This window comes from Vigna unguiculata, chromosome 9, assembly GCF_037176805.1.
Source record: "Vigna unguiculata cultivar grain cowpea cultivar isolate G323 ecotype 2 chromosome 9, ASM3717680v1, whole genome shotgun sequence".
NCBI lineage: Eukaryota > Viridiplantae > Streptophyta > Magnoliopsida > Fabales > Fabaceae > Vigna > Vigna unguiculata.
This window is the reverse complement of record NC_140800.1, coordinates 5,660,769-5,677,076: the sequence shown is the minus strand read 5'-3', so window position 1 is coordinate 5,677,076 and position 16,308 is coordinate 5,660,769. Positions and strand designations below refer to the sequence as shown.

The window sequence follows — 16,308 nt, the reverse complement described above, 5'->3', positions numbered from 1 at the left end:
TGGAGAACCAAAATTCTACTTAAGCAAACTATATCTGTTTGCTTGAACAAGTAACTCACTCGAGAAGCCTAAACAAAAGGCTGCCACTGAATAAAGTTTTGAGGGTGCTTAAATGAAATAAACAAAACAAAACATTTACACTTCAATTCAACACTCTTTAAGATTGTCTAAACTTGTTGATAATGTTAACCAGGAGACATTTGAAGAGTGAATCATGAAAAGAAATATGTAACTTCAAATGTTATTATAATTTAGGACTATATAACAACAGTAAAACACAACTTTGTACATGTAACCTTGGACAAGTAACCATACACTAGGAGGACACACAAGACTACTACACTCTTAGTGTTTTATTTGATTCTTTTAGTCTTTGTACAAGTGTTAAGCCATAAGTTGCTAAGTACCATGTTGTTAGTTGTTCATGTAGTTTTTTGACTCAATTTATTTTTGCTTCTCCAACATAATTTGGTTATTAAGTTAATTATTTTTTGTTCATGCTATTTTTTCTAGCTAAGCAAATGACAATTTTATAATTTTATTTATAGTTGATAAATCATTTTATAAATTAATATTCAAGTAGAAACTCTAGTACAATAGGAACTATTAGTTATTTTTTTCGACTTTAATACTAATGTTTGTTACTTAAGAATTTTTACTGAAAAACTAAGATATTTCTTAAATAATCTAAGTATTTTCTCAAACAATCATGGGTTGTTGACTAGATACCTGTGAAATTATGACTGAACTCGGAAAGAGTAAATTTCACAAGAAATATTATTAAAATATTATTAAAATCAATCTCATCTCTTTAATATATCTTTATCTTTATCTCTATTTTCATTCTAACTCATTTTGATAATTATTTAATCTCTTATTCCAAAATTTACGTCTCTATTTTAATCTTTATTGTAATTTATATTTTGAAATGTTTTTAAAATTTATTTTCTTTCTAATTATATAATTACATGATAAACATACCTATCCATTCATTATTTACTCTGCAAAAAGTTATTCAGTTAATTATATTAAGAAATTTTGTATAAAATTTTTAATTGTTTACATTGTTCACATTTGTTCATAATTATTTTTTTATTTTGATAAATGTTTTTAATTTTTCCACATATTTAAATTTATTTAACTGTTTAATTTTTCATTTTAATTTATGAATATATGAATTTATTTTTGTTGGAATGAACTTCTTTTGGAAGATTTCTTTTATACAGTTCCGCCACCAATTTTAGCACATGGAATGACAAAATATTTGCCATCAACATCTTCATCAACTATGAAAGGATCTTATCAATACTTAAAACTCAGTCTTAAGGTTATTTAATTCAATCAGAACACCCATCATATTAAAAACATTAATTACAAATTAAGTTAATTATATGCATATGATTAATTTAATACGAATGAACACGCACCATTAACATTAATGGATAATAAAGAAAAACATAAAGATAAACAAATGTTGAGGAAGGAATAATGTGATAAAGTGTTACATGTTGCCAACATCATCCTCGACAGGATCAAAGGGGATAAAATGCAATACCACCAAAATACAGTAACTACTGGTGTCGGTGAGTGTTGGTCGTATGCAACTTTAATTTGTCGTCACGTTCCGTGTAAAATGGATTCTTTTGCATGATTTTGCCTCACATGACAGACCCGTCTCAGCAGAAAAAGAAGAAAGGGAAAAAAATTGTTGTGTGGGGTAACTCTAAAACCTTTTGTTCTGTGCTTTGCTCGTTGGATTCTACCACTTACCCTTTCACCAAACATTCCCACATGCAGTAACTAATTTTCTCACACGCAATAACATAACATTTTCACCTCCTTCCTTTGTATTGTGGTATGTGATTCTTAATGCGACAATTGAATAACGCCAAAACTTTTGAAGCCTTAGTTTCTGAGGGGACCATGATCAGTGTATCACAATAAATTGTCATTCAAAAGTAACTGATCTTTATCTACTGTTGACTTGTTAGCAAAATTAAATCTATTCCACATTTCAAAGTAGCACAATTTAATTTTTCTTTAATCCAAGTTGAAACACATGTTTACGTTATGTTTCTTAGTATTCTATGTTGTAGTAATGATCCATGTCAGTATAAAAATTAGACAGCAGTAATTTTGAAAAACATCATTAGCAGCAATAGATGCTTTTAATTGGGCAAAAGCAATAGCAGAAAACTCAAATGGATGAAACCAGTTAGTTTCTGTCAAATTGTTTTGCCATGGTCTTCTGGGATTCTCATTGTCTAAAGTTTCTGCTATAGCAGTTATATAGAAATCCATCTGCACACAAATGATCAATTGATATAATTAAATAGTATTGGTTAAATGTAACACCCACTTAGCAAAAACAAGACCTATCATACCAGTGGACCCAATTAATTGAACAAAAAAATTAATTTTTCTAATCAGTCTCTTAATTGGTAAAGAAAAGTATAATATGTTCTTAAATATCACAAATGTTGATACATTATTTTAGTGCATCTTGTCTTAAGTTTCAATTTCAAGCAATTGGATACAAGAGCAGCATTTGCTTAGGTATTCATATTTTGTGAAGCACGACAACATTAAAGAGGATAACTGACCGGGTGTGTTTGTCTGGTATTCTGCCAAGGTACTTGTAGCTACCATGACAAATCGCATTTCCTTGTGCCTCCACCATTACACGTAAGCAGGCTATGGACAAAACCGCTAAGAAAATACACTCAATTCCATAAGTACACCGCAGAATTCACACGCACTTTGGACTCTGAGAAGAAGGACAAGATACATATTACATGCAGCAAATTTAGGTGTACAGTTTCATGTGATGTGAGAGTGAGACTATTAATGACTTTTAGAGTGCCTCGGTAAGAGTGACGAGAGATCAGAGGGAATCAATCAAATCGATGCTAGAAAAAGAAGGGTTCTTCTCTTCCTCAGCACCCTAATCATTCAACCCCACCAAATTTACCTTTGCTTTTTCTTACCCTGGTATGGCACAGTTATCATACAGAAAGAGATAAAATAAAAAGGAAAAAAGAAAAGTGACCAACTACTCTCTCTACTTTTGATCTCTCCCTCACTCACTCACTCTCAATTGTTTTGCAAAAGGATCCCAATGTTGCACCCCACCAACCGCCATTGCTTGAGCTAGAAGCCTCTTATCCACTAACCACCTATGACCCATTGGAGTACTGATAGCCAGGTAGAAAAAGGAGATAAATTGGGGATGGAAGTTGGCAAAAGGAGGGTAGGGGCTAGAGGGAGTGTGGTTGCAGGGTCAGTGTGGGAGAGCAGAATGAAGAGTGATGAAGTGAGAGGTGGGATCAAGGTGTTTAACGCAGAGGAAAATCCTGAAGAAAATGGTGGCGGTGCCAGATTGAAAAGAAGCCCAATTGGGTGTGGAAAGAGGAAAACTTGGAAATCTGAGAGCTCTGAGGGGTCAGATAATAAGATCCCAATTCAGGTGGCAAGAGGGAAGACAGAGACCCTGAAGAGTTCCGAGGAGCTGAACATTTCTTCCTCTGATGGAATAAAGAAGAGTCCAACACAGACCAGAAAGATTGCTTCTTTTGCGAATAAACTTGAGAGAAGTCCAGTTTATCCCAAAAAGAAGAGATCTGAGACACAGAAGAGTAGTGAATCAGACGAGGGGCATGAGAGGAGTCCGGCACAATTGAGGAAGAGCAAGTCAGATCCAATAAAGAAGAGTGCTTCTCCTGGTGTCAGCTCAATTCAATTGAGGAACACGAAATCGGAATTGGATTTAGTTGCTGATGAACCAACCGATGAAAAGATTGAGGTTGAGAATGAGAAGAATGACGCTGACGATAATAGTTGCATGGATTTGGATGATGTGTGCCAAGAGAAGGTCATATCTAACAGCTCAGCGAATGCGGTTCATTGTTCAACAGAATTGTCGGTTCAGGTTGGTGATGATTCAGATGAAGTTGCAGTTGATGAAGCAGATGAAGGAGATGAAGAAGGGGAAGAAATTGAGATTGAGATGGAGGAGAGAATTGATGTGAAGGAAATTAGTATTGCAGAAACTATGGTTGTCAGAGAGCCAGAAAGTGATGAGGCTGCTGGGAAAGAACAGGACAAAAAGGTTATTGTGAATGAACCGGAAAAGAAGGTGGTTCTGAATGAATCAGAACCAAAGAAGATTATGAAGGAACCAGAACCTAAGAAGATTCTAAATGAACCAGAACCTAAGAGGATTGTGAGTGCCCACATGCGATTTCATCACAAAAATGAAAGAAAGCCAGTTTCTGTTCCTCATAGTCTGAAGCAATCTCCTACAATCAGAAGGAATTGCACAATTCACCGGAATTTCGCCCAAGCTAATTCAAGTAAGATTTTTCAGTTTGTTCTTTCAATTTGTTCCAATTGGCTTTGTGTTTATTATAATTGATTGTGATGGTCCAGTTCCAAAGGCGGAAGAACACCGCAGCTTTCCACAAACCCAAAGCAAATTGCAGAGTATAGGTGAGGATTCATCGAAACTGTGAAATTTACTGTCAAAATTTTATTCACATAATGGTATTGATTCTTTGTCCATATAATTCTCCTCTTCAGAGGATTTAATCATGTGGAGAGACGTTTCAAGATCAGCATTTGTTTTTGGATTTGGGACATTCATCATAGTCTCATCTTCTTATGCAAAGGATATCAATCTGAGGTTAGAAATCAGTTATGCAGAGTTTTTTTTTCTTTTTTGTATACTATCAGTATATAATTTGCTGTTTCAGAACAGAACCATGATATGAAGCTTTTCTTTCTTTGTTTCTGCAGTCTTATTTCAGTGACTTCCTATATAAGTCTTGTTTATCTGGCTGTCATCTTCCTATATAGATCCCTAATATTCAGGTGATAACCCAAGCACCATGGTGAAAAATATATTACAATGACAATTTTCAAGAACATTCATAATCTTTTCTGATTCTCTTTTGGATCAAACTTAACAGGGGTTTCATAGAAGTTGAGGACACAAATTATGTATTGGGAGAAGAAGATGCAATTTGGATGCTGAAATTGATCCTTCCTTACTTAAACGAGTTTCTGTCAAAAATCAAAGGCCTGTTTTCTGGAGATCCAGGCACCACCATAAAGGTAAATTAATAGATTCCTTTGCTCACTGGTATTATGATTATCTTCTTATCAACATTACAAATTACAGTAACCCAGAAGATTAAACACCAAATTTTAATTTGCCATTTGTGAATGAATTGCAGTTGGCTGTTTTGCTCTTTGTTTTAGCGAGATGTGGCAGCTACATAACCATTTGGAAGATGATCAAATTGGGTTAGTTTTCAAGGGTTCATACAAAAGCCTATTCCTTAACAGAACTCTCTCAACACTAAAAAAGGCTAAATTTTTCACATGCTGGTTCCGTTATTATTCTGAAATCAACCATTACGAGCAATTTACATTTCTCACTCTTTGCATAACTATGGAAGTGAAAAATGCATCTTTCTTCTCCACCCCCTTCATCCTCATTATTATTATTATTATTACTATTAGTTATTGAAAGTGCCCTTTAACCAAATCGATTACTGACATTTGTTTTGCCGTCATTTGCCTCAGGCTTCTTCGGAGTTTTTACTGTACCAAAGATCTGCACTTCTTATTCTGCACAGTTAACTGCATATGGTAATTTCCTGAAATTGATGTTGCTTTTTCTAACATTATTTAATGCCTGAATTATGACCCTACAACTTTTAGCTGCTGTAAACAACATAGTACAGTTAGTGTAATTAGGAACTGCTAGTGCTAGATGCTAAACTGAGTTAACGATGTTTGAATTGTCTCTCTACTCTTTAGTGTAATCTAACCCGATCATGGACATATATGAAGTAAATGACAAAAGAGGTTGGAATTTTCAGTGGGTTCTTGGCTAACTATGATTTTATTTTGTTTCATTATACAATGGGTGGGGTTTTAACTGCATCATAATGTGGATCTGATGGGGGCAGAAACAAACAAACACAAATAATAGTTTAATGCAGTGCAATTATACCATCTAAACGATATAAATAAAGTTAGAAACTTTAAATCTAATTCTGCTTCAAGATAATAAATTTTATGACTTTAAAGATTTGGTACTTGATGTGATGATGGAGGCATAATTTTATGCATCACATGGATGAAGCATCTCTGACTTTATTTTATTTTATTTTGTGTCTGACAATTTGATTTGAAAAGAAGAGAACGCAGTCACAGTGTGGGATATTAACATAATGGTGTTAGTGAGTGGTCCCAATCCCAAAGATGAAACCTAAAACTATAGTCTCTCTTCACGTGTTACTGTGTCCAAGAACCTTATTCTTTTGTTATTTTAATAAATGGTCCTGTTTTTCTTTTAAGGAAAATAATCTTTTTACCTCCAAATGAGAACAGTAATGTGGTAATTAAAAGAAATGAATTTTTGTAATTGTAAGGGGAAAAAAAAAGGATGAAAGACGAAATAGTGAGTATGAATATATGGTCACAGTTTTTTTAATGACATGAAGGAAATTTTTGGATTCGGCGATTCCGAGATGCTTGGGATTCATGCACACACAAAAAAGCAGTGGCTCTTGGCATCTTTGGGCTTGTCTGGAATTTATCGTCAGTTGTTGCTCGCATTTGGGCAGGTACTTATGTTTCCTCACACTGCATCTTTTACTTTTTAAAATATGAATTTAGAGTTTAGGTTTGAATTTCAATTCTTTTGTTTGATTTGCAATGTCCTTATTTTTTTTCCTAAAATAAACCTATTTAAAAAAATCCAAATAATGTTGAAAGTACCACATCAATTAGTGATGACACAATCTCAGAATATATAAACAAAGTGTAAATCTTATCTCAAAATTTAAAATTGATTTTGTAAGATTGAATTAGACTTCAAATTCATTTGTTACGATAATATAAATGATTAGTATTTTTTACCGGAGAGTCGAACCGATAACCAACGGATGAAATTGTGTTATTTGCAGTGTTCGTGTTATTTGTGGCCTTTAGATATTATCAACAGCATTATTTGGTGAGAGATGAGTTTGGGGAAGATGAAACAGGATGTGATGAAACATGGGAAGAACCTGTTGGAGCGAGACACAAACAAGGACATGCAACCAACAACCTTAGTGACACCAATAAACTAAAGAAAGTGTTCTGAAAGGTTAAACAGGCTTGTTCAGTTGTTAACACAGTCCCATCTTCCCTTTAAAACTTTTTTATTTTCTTTTATATATGTTTTCGTTTAAAAGTTTCACGTAGAAGTTTCCTTATATATAAAAATATGATGTAAATTTTTGTTATGTTAATATAAAGCTTAATTTAGTAAACAAACCCATCAGGGTTCAATAGGGAAAGGGAACAATAGCTTGGACGTTAATGTTCTGTAATTAGCATTCACTTATAATAATTTATCTTCCTTATGGTTCAAATTCTTAAATTCACTTTCCATATGTAAAAAAGCCTGAGAGCATTTTAGAAAGTCTTGTGAGAGTGATTGAAATTCTTAGAGTCTTATATTAATTCTTAGGAATCGAATGGTAATTAAATATCGTGAAGGTGTTAATGGAGTCTTCACAAGTGACTAAAATAAGTGTTACACGAAGGAAAATAAGTTGTTATGGGCGCTCTGGGCCATGTTCTGCCATGGGCTTTTATTTTCGTTTTGTTAAGCTAGCACGTATATATAGGCTTTCACTTCCTTCACCTCCACAAATTTTTAAAATAACCATTTTACAATGTCACTTTCAGAAATATATATATATATATATATATATATATATATATATATATATATATATATATATATATATATATATATATATATATATATATATATATATATATATATATTTGAACGCAAAAATAAAATAAGTAAAAACCATTATATCTTTTACGTTTTTTTCTCTCCCTCTTTCCTTTCTTTTTTTCTCTGCGATGAAACTTAATAAGTAAAAACATTTTTTTCATTGTAAATGTAATTATATTAAGTTAATAAGATGTATAATTTAGATAAAGGGGATAATATGTATTAATCTTTTCACAGTTTCAATAAATGCACTCATTGACATATTTGACGAAGACCTTATAAGTTGTGATGTACACATCACTAACCTAAGCCTTTTCATGGTTTTGTTTATTTTTGAAAATAGTTTTATTGATGCTAAATAAGCAATTAATTGTCGATTGCTGAAAATACCTACATGTCTGGTGCGTGTGACAAAAGAATTATGAAGTAAGCATCCATCGGTTTCGACCTCGTGGTAGGTCACGTGGCATGAAAATGATGTAATTAATAGTGTGATGTTTTGATTCCTTAAAAAACGAAAACACTTAGTGCTTTGAATACAGAACAAAAATATGTCATTGTTGTAGTTTCAGAATCTTCTCGACTCCCTTATTGTAGCAATTGTAAAGGGCGAATAAAATTCACAGAATTATGACAATTCTACGAGGACCCTCATACTATTCCTTTTTCTTTTTTTTTAATATTTAATAAATATATAATTTGGTGTCGATCGTAACTAACCTGTGTTTTTAGTGAAAATAAATATAAAGATATAAATTTATTCCAATCTTAACATAAATAGTAATTGTAAGTTATATTTTATCAATCATCTTCAAATTTTCCGTTTAGATAAATGAATATGCGCTAATTATAAAAAAAAAGTTATGAAAAGTAATATTTTTGTATAACAATCATAATTTGAAAAAAAAAACATTTTTATGTTGATTTTCCTGATATTTTTAATATGTAAAAATAAAAATTATACATTTTTTAAGTGATTTTAGCAATTGATTTTCAAATAATTGCTCAAATGCTCGTAAAAGATTCAAAGGATTAACTTTCAAAATTTAAAGAGTTTGAAAAATAATTAGTTCTATTTGGAACTTCAAATTGGATCAAATAAGAAAAATGAAGATATTATGAACAAAAGTAAACTATGAAAAACATGAATTTGATTTTAAGTCCAAGATAAGGGTAAACGAAATCCTAATAAAAACAAATTTGTAAATAAATCATACAAAACTTGAATAAATTGAAAGTATTGTAAATCACAAACATTTCATTAGTCGTCCTTATTGAGGTTACAAAAATCTCAGTGTGCTAATTAAGTTATAACACAGAGAGAATAAGAATTTCAAATCTATTGAGGTTGTTCTATGTTATTTCTATAACACTAATTATATACTAATTTATATGTAATGTCTACACTATGTTGACAACTGTACACATATTCTTCTCTTCGAGCAAATAAACACGTTCAAAAAATGGTTATTTTTTAATGCATTTAGCCATGTTATTTATAATTTTTATCTGGATGTATTTCAGACTATATATGTTTGTCTTGTTATAATGGATTTTTTTATGGTATTTATGGTCTTGTTTAAATGTTGTGTTTTTTCTTCGTGAACAATTGATGAGCCAAATTATAAATCATCAACAAAATTGATGATAATATGTTTTATTACTTAAGTTTCCATAAAAATTTATATTATTTATAACAAGTATTAGTCTTAAATTTTTTGATTTTGTACCAAATATATTTCTAACAACAAACGATCATGTTAAGCTTTTTGTATCATGTTAAGCTTTTTGTATTCTTTCTAACAACAAACGATCATTTAAACATAAGTAGCTTTGACAATTATTTTTTTTCATTTGTATATGATGTCAAGTTCTTTGTATTCTTTTTAACAACAAACAATCGTTTAAACATAAGTAGTTTTGGCAAATACCACAATACCTTGGTGGGGACTCTCTGTTTCATCCTTCTAATACTTCCACTAGGTCTGTTTCTAAACCGTGATAATTCACATATTTGATACATCGTCAATGAAACAAACTTATATTTGTATGTATCTTTTTATACTCCAAATCAGACTTTAAAAAATCATATATATGGGTTTTTCTCAAAAAAAATAAATCAGAAACCCTTCAAATCTTGGAAACCTACTTTGACATTATCTTCCCTTCCTTCTTCCAATACTCAGAAACCCTTCGAATTCGTCGCACTATATCCAACAAGTACTTGCATAGAAGTTGTACAATGGTTTGTTGGCGTGGTGGAGATCTATGTGGGTGTGTGTTAAATTCAGATAAGTCGTCATCCATCCATAGTTAACCACATTTGAAATTACTCGAATCTGACTAACCTAAACCATTAAATGGTCAGATATGAATTTGAAATGATAAATTTAGACTGTGTTGGATTAGTCGTGTTGGCCCAAATTCGGCATAACACAATTGTTGTTCAACCTTATCACTAGTGCAGAATTGCATTTTTACATCGCCTTATAGGCCTCGGTTATTGTGGAACTGAAACCTATAAGGACGCGGTGACATTTTTGAAAATTTTTGAACATTTTTGCCTCGAGTCCCAATCCAACTGAATCCTATAAGGGCTTTTATGCTTCGGTTATCACTCAACCGAGGCCTATAACGCTTCAGAGTTCCCAAAATTTTCAAAATTGCCATTGACAACAGAAGCTTTGGCCTCAGGTGGAATAGGACTGAGGCCTATTCCACTTTATCCCTCGGTTATTAATTGAACCGAGACCATATCCTTTATTTAGGGTTCCAAATTCGCGAACCCAACACTGTTCATCTTCGTCCCAAACTCGAAATTGTTGTTCCTCTCTGCGCGAACTCCACCACACTCGGTTGCACCATTGCCCCACCCTCCACCACAGCCACCACTATGCTCCGACGAAGGTTGTCACTACTCCATGCCACTTTGGTGCGTCGTTGTGGCTATATGTCAACGGTGCAGGAAGGTGGGTTCGTTCCAGCGAGTTCGTGTTCGTGGCGGAGAAGAATGAGGTCCTACGCAATTCAGGGGTTGTTGTCACAATGGTCTGATGTGGTTGCCCCGATGAAGGTTTGAAGGTGTTGTTGTGGAGGAACTCTGGTTCGTTTCAGCGCCTCACTCGTGCTTTGGGTTTCATGTTGGTGGTAAATGACTCGCGTTCTTCTGTTCGTGGTGCAGAGGTAGTTCAGGCGCGATCTCAATCGCTTATGCGTTGAAGATGAAGGCAATGTAGTGATCTCTCGCGATTAGGGTTTTGAACGGTGGTGAGGTTCGTTGCGGTGAGTCTGTAAAAATTTAGAGACTCTATGGTCTCGGTTTCCAGGATAACGGAAACATAAACGTGGATCTATGGCTTCGGGTCACACCCGAGGCCAAAAGCCTTCACCTTTTGGCCTCGTCCTAATATGTTACGATTCGGGAACCGGTGCAGAACATAAAAAATAATCGTTGCCAAACGTCCTTCCTGCACTAGTGTATATACCTTTATGATACACTCACTAGTATAAAAAGGGGATATTAAATCGGTTCTGGAGCGTGTATTAAATCGGTCCCAGAACTGATCTAATATAAGACGATGTAATATGTCTCTCATATATTAGATCGATTATGGTCCCAACCGATCTAATAAGTTTAGTTATATATATAAAAAAAAGTATCCATGAGGCTCTAACCTGCCATTTGACCCTTCAGATTCAGAATCAGAAACGCATCCACCATTAGATGGAAGCAGAACAACATCATATTCTCTATCCACCTCTATTTCTTCCCTATTGTCCCATTTTTGCTTCACCTTTCTTGATGAGGACCCCGTATTCATCTGAACCATAGGAAACCTGCAAACATTTTATACACTCCAAAATGAGAGATTCACAACAGCAACCAAACTATTCAAATCAAGAACAAAAAATAGCAGACCTCAAAATAGCCACACAAACAAAATCCCAACGTGACCACCATCAAGGTAACTGAACCCATTTTTTACCCCCAAAACAATAAATTCACAGGTTGAAACAATGAAAGCATGAACTTTTGGCAAAGAGAGTGGACCATTGAACGACGGCTACAACGTCAACAGTGTTGCGTGGACGACAACAAAAACCCCTCGATGGCGAACGACACGACAGCTTCGACAGCGTGACAGCTTCCACAGCGCGACAACGTCGTTCTTGCTTCAACTGGGTGGTTCGTGGTGCAACAATGGTGGTTCGCGGCGTCGAGGTTGTGGTTCGTGGCGTCGAGATCTACATAGCAAAACAGAGATGATGAACAGTGGTGGATACACAATGAGATGCGAAAAGAAAAAAAATGTAGAGTAAAACAGAGAAGATGAACAGTGATAGATGCAAAGTGAAACGCGAAAAGAAAGAAAATAAAAAGTTTCGTAGATTTGAGGAACAAAAATATTAGATCGGTTGTCAACATAACCGATTTAATATGGAAAGCTGATAACTTTTTTTAGGGTCATATTAGATCGGTTCCTCACAACCGATCTAATATAATTCACATTATTTTCAAAATTGCCACCGCGTCTTTTGTTACGTTGGTTCCTCTATAACCGATCTAATATCTCCTTTTTGTACTAGTGACTTGAACCAATAAAAATTTCAATCCAGTCGGAGAAAAGTACTCACCTTAACAAAAAAAAAAAACAAACACAACAATTAATTCAAACGGGCAAAACAACACTAACACCTCCATATATACAAATTAATAGGACTGTTGTAAAAAGAAAAAGAAAATGGCACCAAAATCGCAAGAAAGAATAAGACTAAAAGTAATAATTTAAATAAGTTTTAAGTTGAATCATTAGTCCAATATAAACAAATTCCACTTATTTGAAAAATATACTCCTTATTCATGTAAAATAGTTATTCCTTAGGCTTAAATACCTTTTTGGTCCTCATTTTCGTAGTGTTTGTTGCGGATGGTCCTCATTTTCACAAAATGTTTAAAATGGTTCTCATTTTTACCGAATGTTTAGAATGGTCCTCATTTTCACAATTCGTATTTTATTTGGTCCTTTTCTGTAACGCTGTTTAAATCATTAACGAAACATTGTACAGGTGGCACGATTTGTATTAGGGTGTGTTACGTGTACTGTACAGGTGGCTAATTAACGTTAATTTTTCAATTTAGGGGAAATTTTGCAATTAGGAAAAATTCTTTATCTTCGTCTTTCTTGAGTTCAGATTTGCAGAGGAAGCAGCTAATACTTGCCATTTCATCATTGGATTGCAGTTACACTCTTCATTTCAATTTTCTAGTTAATCATCATCAACGAGGTAAGTGGGTTCAGGGTTTTCTGGGTTATGTTTGCTCGTGGGTTAGGGTTTTCGTAATTCTATTTTTGGGTTTGTTTGTCTTTCGATTGTTGTGATGTTCTGCATGGTTTCTAAATTACTTCCATGATTTTGTGTAGTTTGTGTCTGTAGGTGGGGTTCAGTGGAGTATTATTTTAGTTGGTTTGTTTGTCGGTTGTCGATGTTGGTGTAATGGTTCCCATTATTTTATTTGTAATTGATTGTAGCAGTGGTCCCTCATTGCGTTAAAGTAGGCTTAATAATATCAACATAATCAAACTAATTCATTTCTTCATTTAACAATAGTACAAAACATATTGGACTTTAAAAGATTACACACAATAACAGTACGAATAATACAATAACAACTCAAGTGAACCCTATTACTAATTGCAGCCTCTTCTCAGCAACCTTCAATGACTTCTCCAAATCATTAATCTGCCTCATTTATGTCATGATGATGACATCCTTTTCATCAATACCACCATTTGAAAAAGTTGTAGCCCACATTATTGGAACCACCACTCTGTAAATCAATAAACCAAAAATTAAAACTAATTTATTATTATCACAAAAATAAAAATAGATTGTACCCAAAATTTTCTACCAATATTCTTTGGAGTTCTTGTCATCCTCAAAGCAATCATCTCTCTGCAACTACAAATCAGGGTTAATTCTTTGGAGTGCACGAAGTGATACAACACGGTTGCCTCCAACGATTACAACCAGAGGTAAAGGAAAAAGATTGGGACTGTAACATACCTATATAATGGGATTGCAGGAAGAAGAAGATTGCATCAATACCAATTGGGAATGGAGGAACAAGATTGTCAAAACTCACTAACTGCCCAAACATTCCCTACCAAAACCCTAGCTCACTTATTTATCCTCAAATATCTAATTAAGCCACTTGTACAGTACAAGTAATACACCCTAATACAAATTGTGCCACATGTACAATGTTTCGTTAATGATTTAAACGGCGTTACAAGAAAAGGATCAAATAAAACACGAATTGCGAAAATGAGGACCATTTTAAACATTCTGTAAAAATGAGGACCATTCACAACAAACACTACGAAAATGAGGACAAAAAGGTATTTAAGCCTTATTCCTTACTTGCATTCTCAAGTAAACATATCCATAAAATACAACTATTTGATAAAATTACAAGTAATAAAGAAGGATTTATGCATTATTGATTTGAAAATTATGGAAAGAGTGTTGTAACCTGTAAACATCTTTAATTAAAAGTTACAAGATAGTTGTAAGAATTAAATTAAAATATTTACTTAACTTCGAAGCTTAAAAGAAAGACACTAAAATTAGTATCTCCATACTAATTTTAACAGGATAAATGCTGAAGATGTGAACAACGTATTTTAAAATTACTTGAATGTAAGTGTGGCGTGTTTTTGAGCGTTGGATTTGAAAGAAAACGGGTTTATAACAAAATAAGTAGACGCGGGTTTATACGTTGTAGAGGTTATTATGACTTACGAGTGATATTAGCATTTATAAATGGTGAACAGAAAGAGTTGAATTTGAGTGGCTGAAATTCGATAACTTATCTAAAAGACTGAGATAAGGTATAGTTTGTGGTGTGGACATGTATTTTTCATTTCGATAATGTTTCTCTACGTAACGTGCAATCAAACGCAATGATGAGAATGTTTGGAAGTGTAACGGCTATAATACAGACACGTGGCACACGTGACCACCTAGCCGTTGTGTTCAAGACAACTCATCGTTTTTAATGAATCAATGAATTTGGAAAATTTTGTTCTGCACCCTTCAGGAAGCTACACATTTATGAAGTTAGGTCATGCCTCAAGTTTCTCTCATCCTTAATAATTAATGCTTTTTCTTCTTATGTTTTTAAAAAGTTATTTTAATATTTGTATTTATTAAAAATGTCGGTTAATTTTAAAAACTATTCGAGATTAGTTTTCTTGTACTTGAAATTATGATTTAGTAACGGCAAAAAATTATGAGGGATAAAATTCATATTTTATATGATTTGAGGACTGAAATCAAGTTTCACAACAGAATATAAAGACTTCAAAAATATTTTTTCTTCTATTTTAAAAATATAGATTTACTGTACGAGAACAAATTTTCCCAAGAAAATTTGATAAGAAGAAGACGAAGAAAATGGAAACATGGCCTCCCTAAAACATTCTGAGAGTGAGACATTATTATGCGTAATTAATTCGTCTTATTTTGTTTATTCGTATTTTTATTTTGTTTAACTCATTGTAACTATTTACTTTAACAGATTGCTACACCAGAAATTGTCTCAAGCAGAATAGAGAAGTTTGAGCTATAAAAATTGAGATACATTCGGTAGTTTTATATATTTCAAAATGGACATGTGAAGAATTCAAATATAAAATTAAAAGTTTAATATTTAAGGAAACTCCTCGTCTTGTTTTTTAATAAGAAGTAGTGTAAGATTTTTTATACATTGATCATGACATGGACTCATGACATGATTCTCAATCTTTAATTTAATATTGATCTTATATATATATATATATATATATATATATATATATATATATATATATATATTAAGAATACTAAGGAGATTTATATCATTTATAGTTATGCCGCATTAAAAGTAATCAAAGGATATTAAAATAGTTTGGCAATTATGTATTCAAAAGGTTACGTGATCTTTGATGTGTGGTAATTAAAGAGTAATTTTATCTTTTATCTTGTAATGGTAAATAGAAATACACAATTTTATTTCACCCCAAGAGACAAAGAAAAAGTTAAAGGATTTTCTGAAGAGAGAGTGCATATTCAATTGAAAGGCTAAACTACTATGTTTTCATATTATTATGAATTTAGGTATGCATCTACTATTAATTATGATGATTAACATGGTAAATTCAAGGTTATATCGATAAGTTTTCCTTAGAGGATTAAGTTTAAGTTTTGTTCAAATAATTGGTGTCATAGTCATTGTCATGCTTGCTCATTTGTATACTTTTTTTTTTACTTATCGTATGTTATAATAATGAATATAGGCTTAAATATATTTTTTATTTTTATCTTTAAATTAAAATTAGAATTAGTTTTCATTCAAAATTTTGATCCAATTTAATTTTTTAATTTTAAAAATGCGTGAATTTAATTATTTTAATCAAATTTTATTAAGTTTATTTAACATTTCAAAAACATTTTATAATAAT

At 32.6% G+C, this 16,308-nt stretch overlaps 1 protein-coding gene across 1 annotated transcript; it reads left to right on the top strand.

Annotated features, from left to right (window-relative positions):
- The first annotated feature begins 2,966 nt into the window (after positions 1-2,966).
- LOC114163224 (Reticulon family protein) lies at positions 2,967-7,427 on the top strand. Its single transcript, XM_028047402.2, has 9 exons — positions 2,967-4,352; positions 4,429-4,488; positions 4,579-4,681; positions 4,795-4,869; positions 4,968-5,112; positions 5,235-5,304; positions 5,587-5,652; positions 6,513-6,635; positions 6,978-7,427. Exons 1-9 carry the CDS (start codon positions 3,179-3,181, stop codon positions 7,154-7,156), a joined length of 1,995 nt encoding a protein of 664 aa, XP_027903203.2. The 5' UTR covers positions 2,967-3,178; the 3' UTR covers positions 7,157-7,427.
- Positions 7,428-16,308: the final 8,881 nt, after the last annotated feature.

Coding starts and splice junctions, on each gene's coding strand:
- LOC114163224 (XM_028047402.2), top strand. CDS start 3,179: ATGACCCATTGGAGTACTGATAGCCAGGTAGAAAAAGGAGATAAATTG. Junction 5,113..5,234: donor ATCCAGGCACCACCATAAAG/GTAAATTAATAG, acceptor AATGAATTGCAG/TTGGCTGTTTTGCTCTTTGT. Junction 6,636..6,977: donor TGTTGCTCGCATTTGGGCAG/GTACTTATGTTT, acceptor TGTTATTTGCAG/TGTTCGTGTTATTTGTGGCC.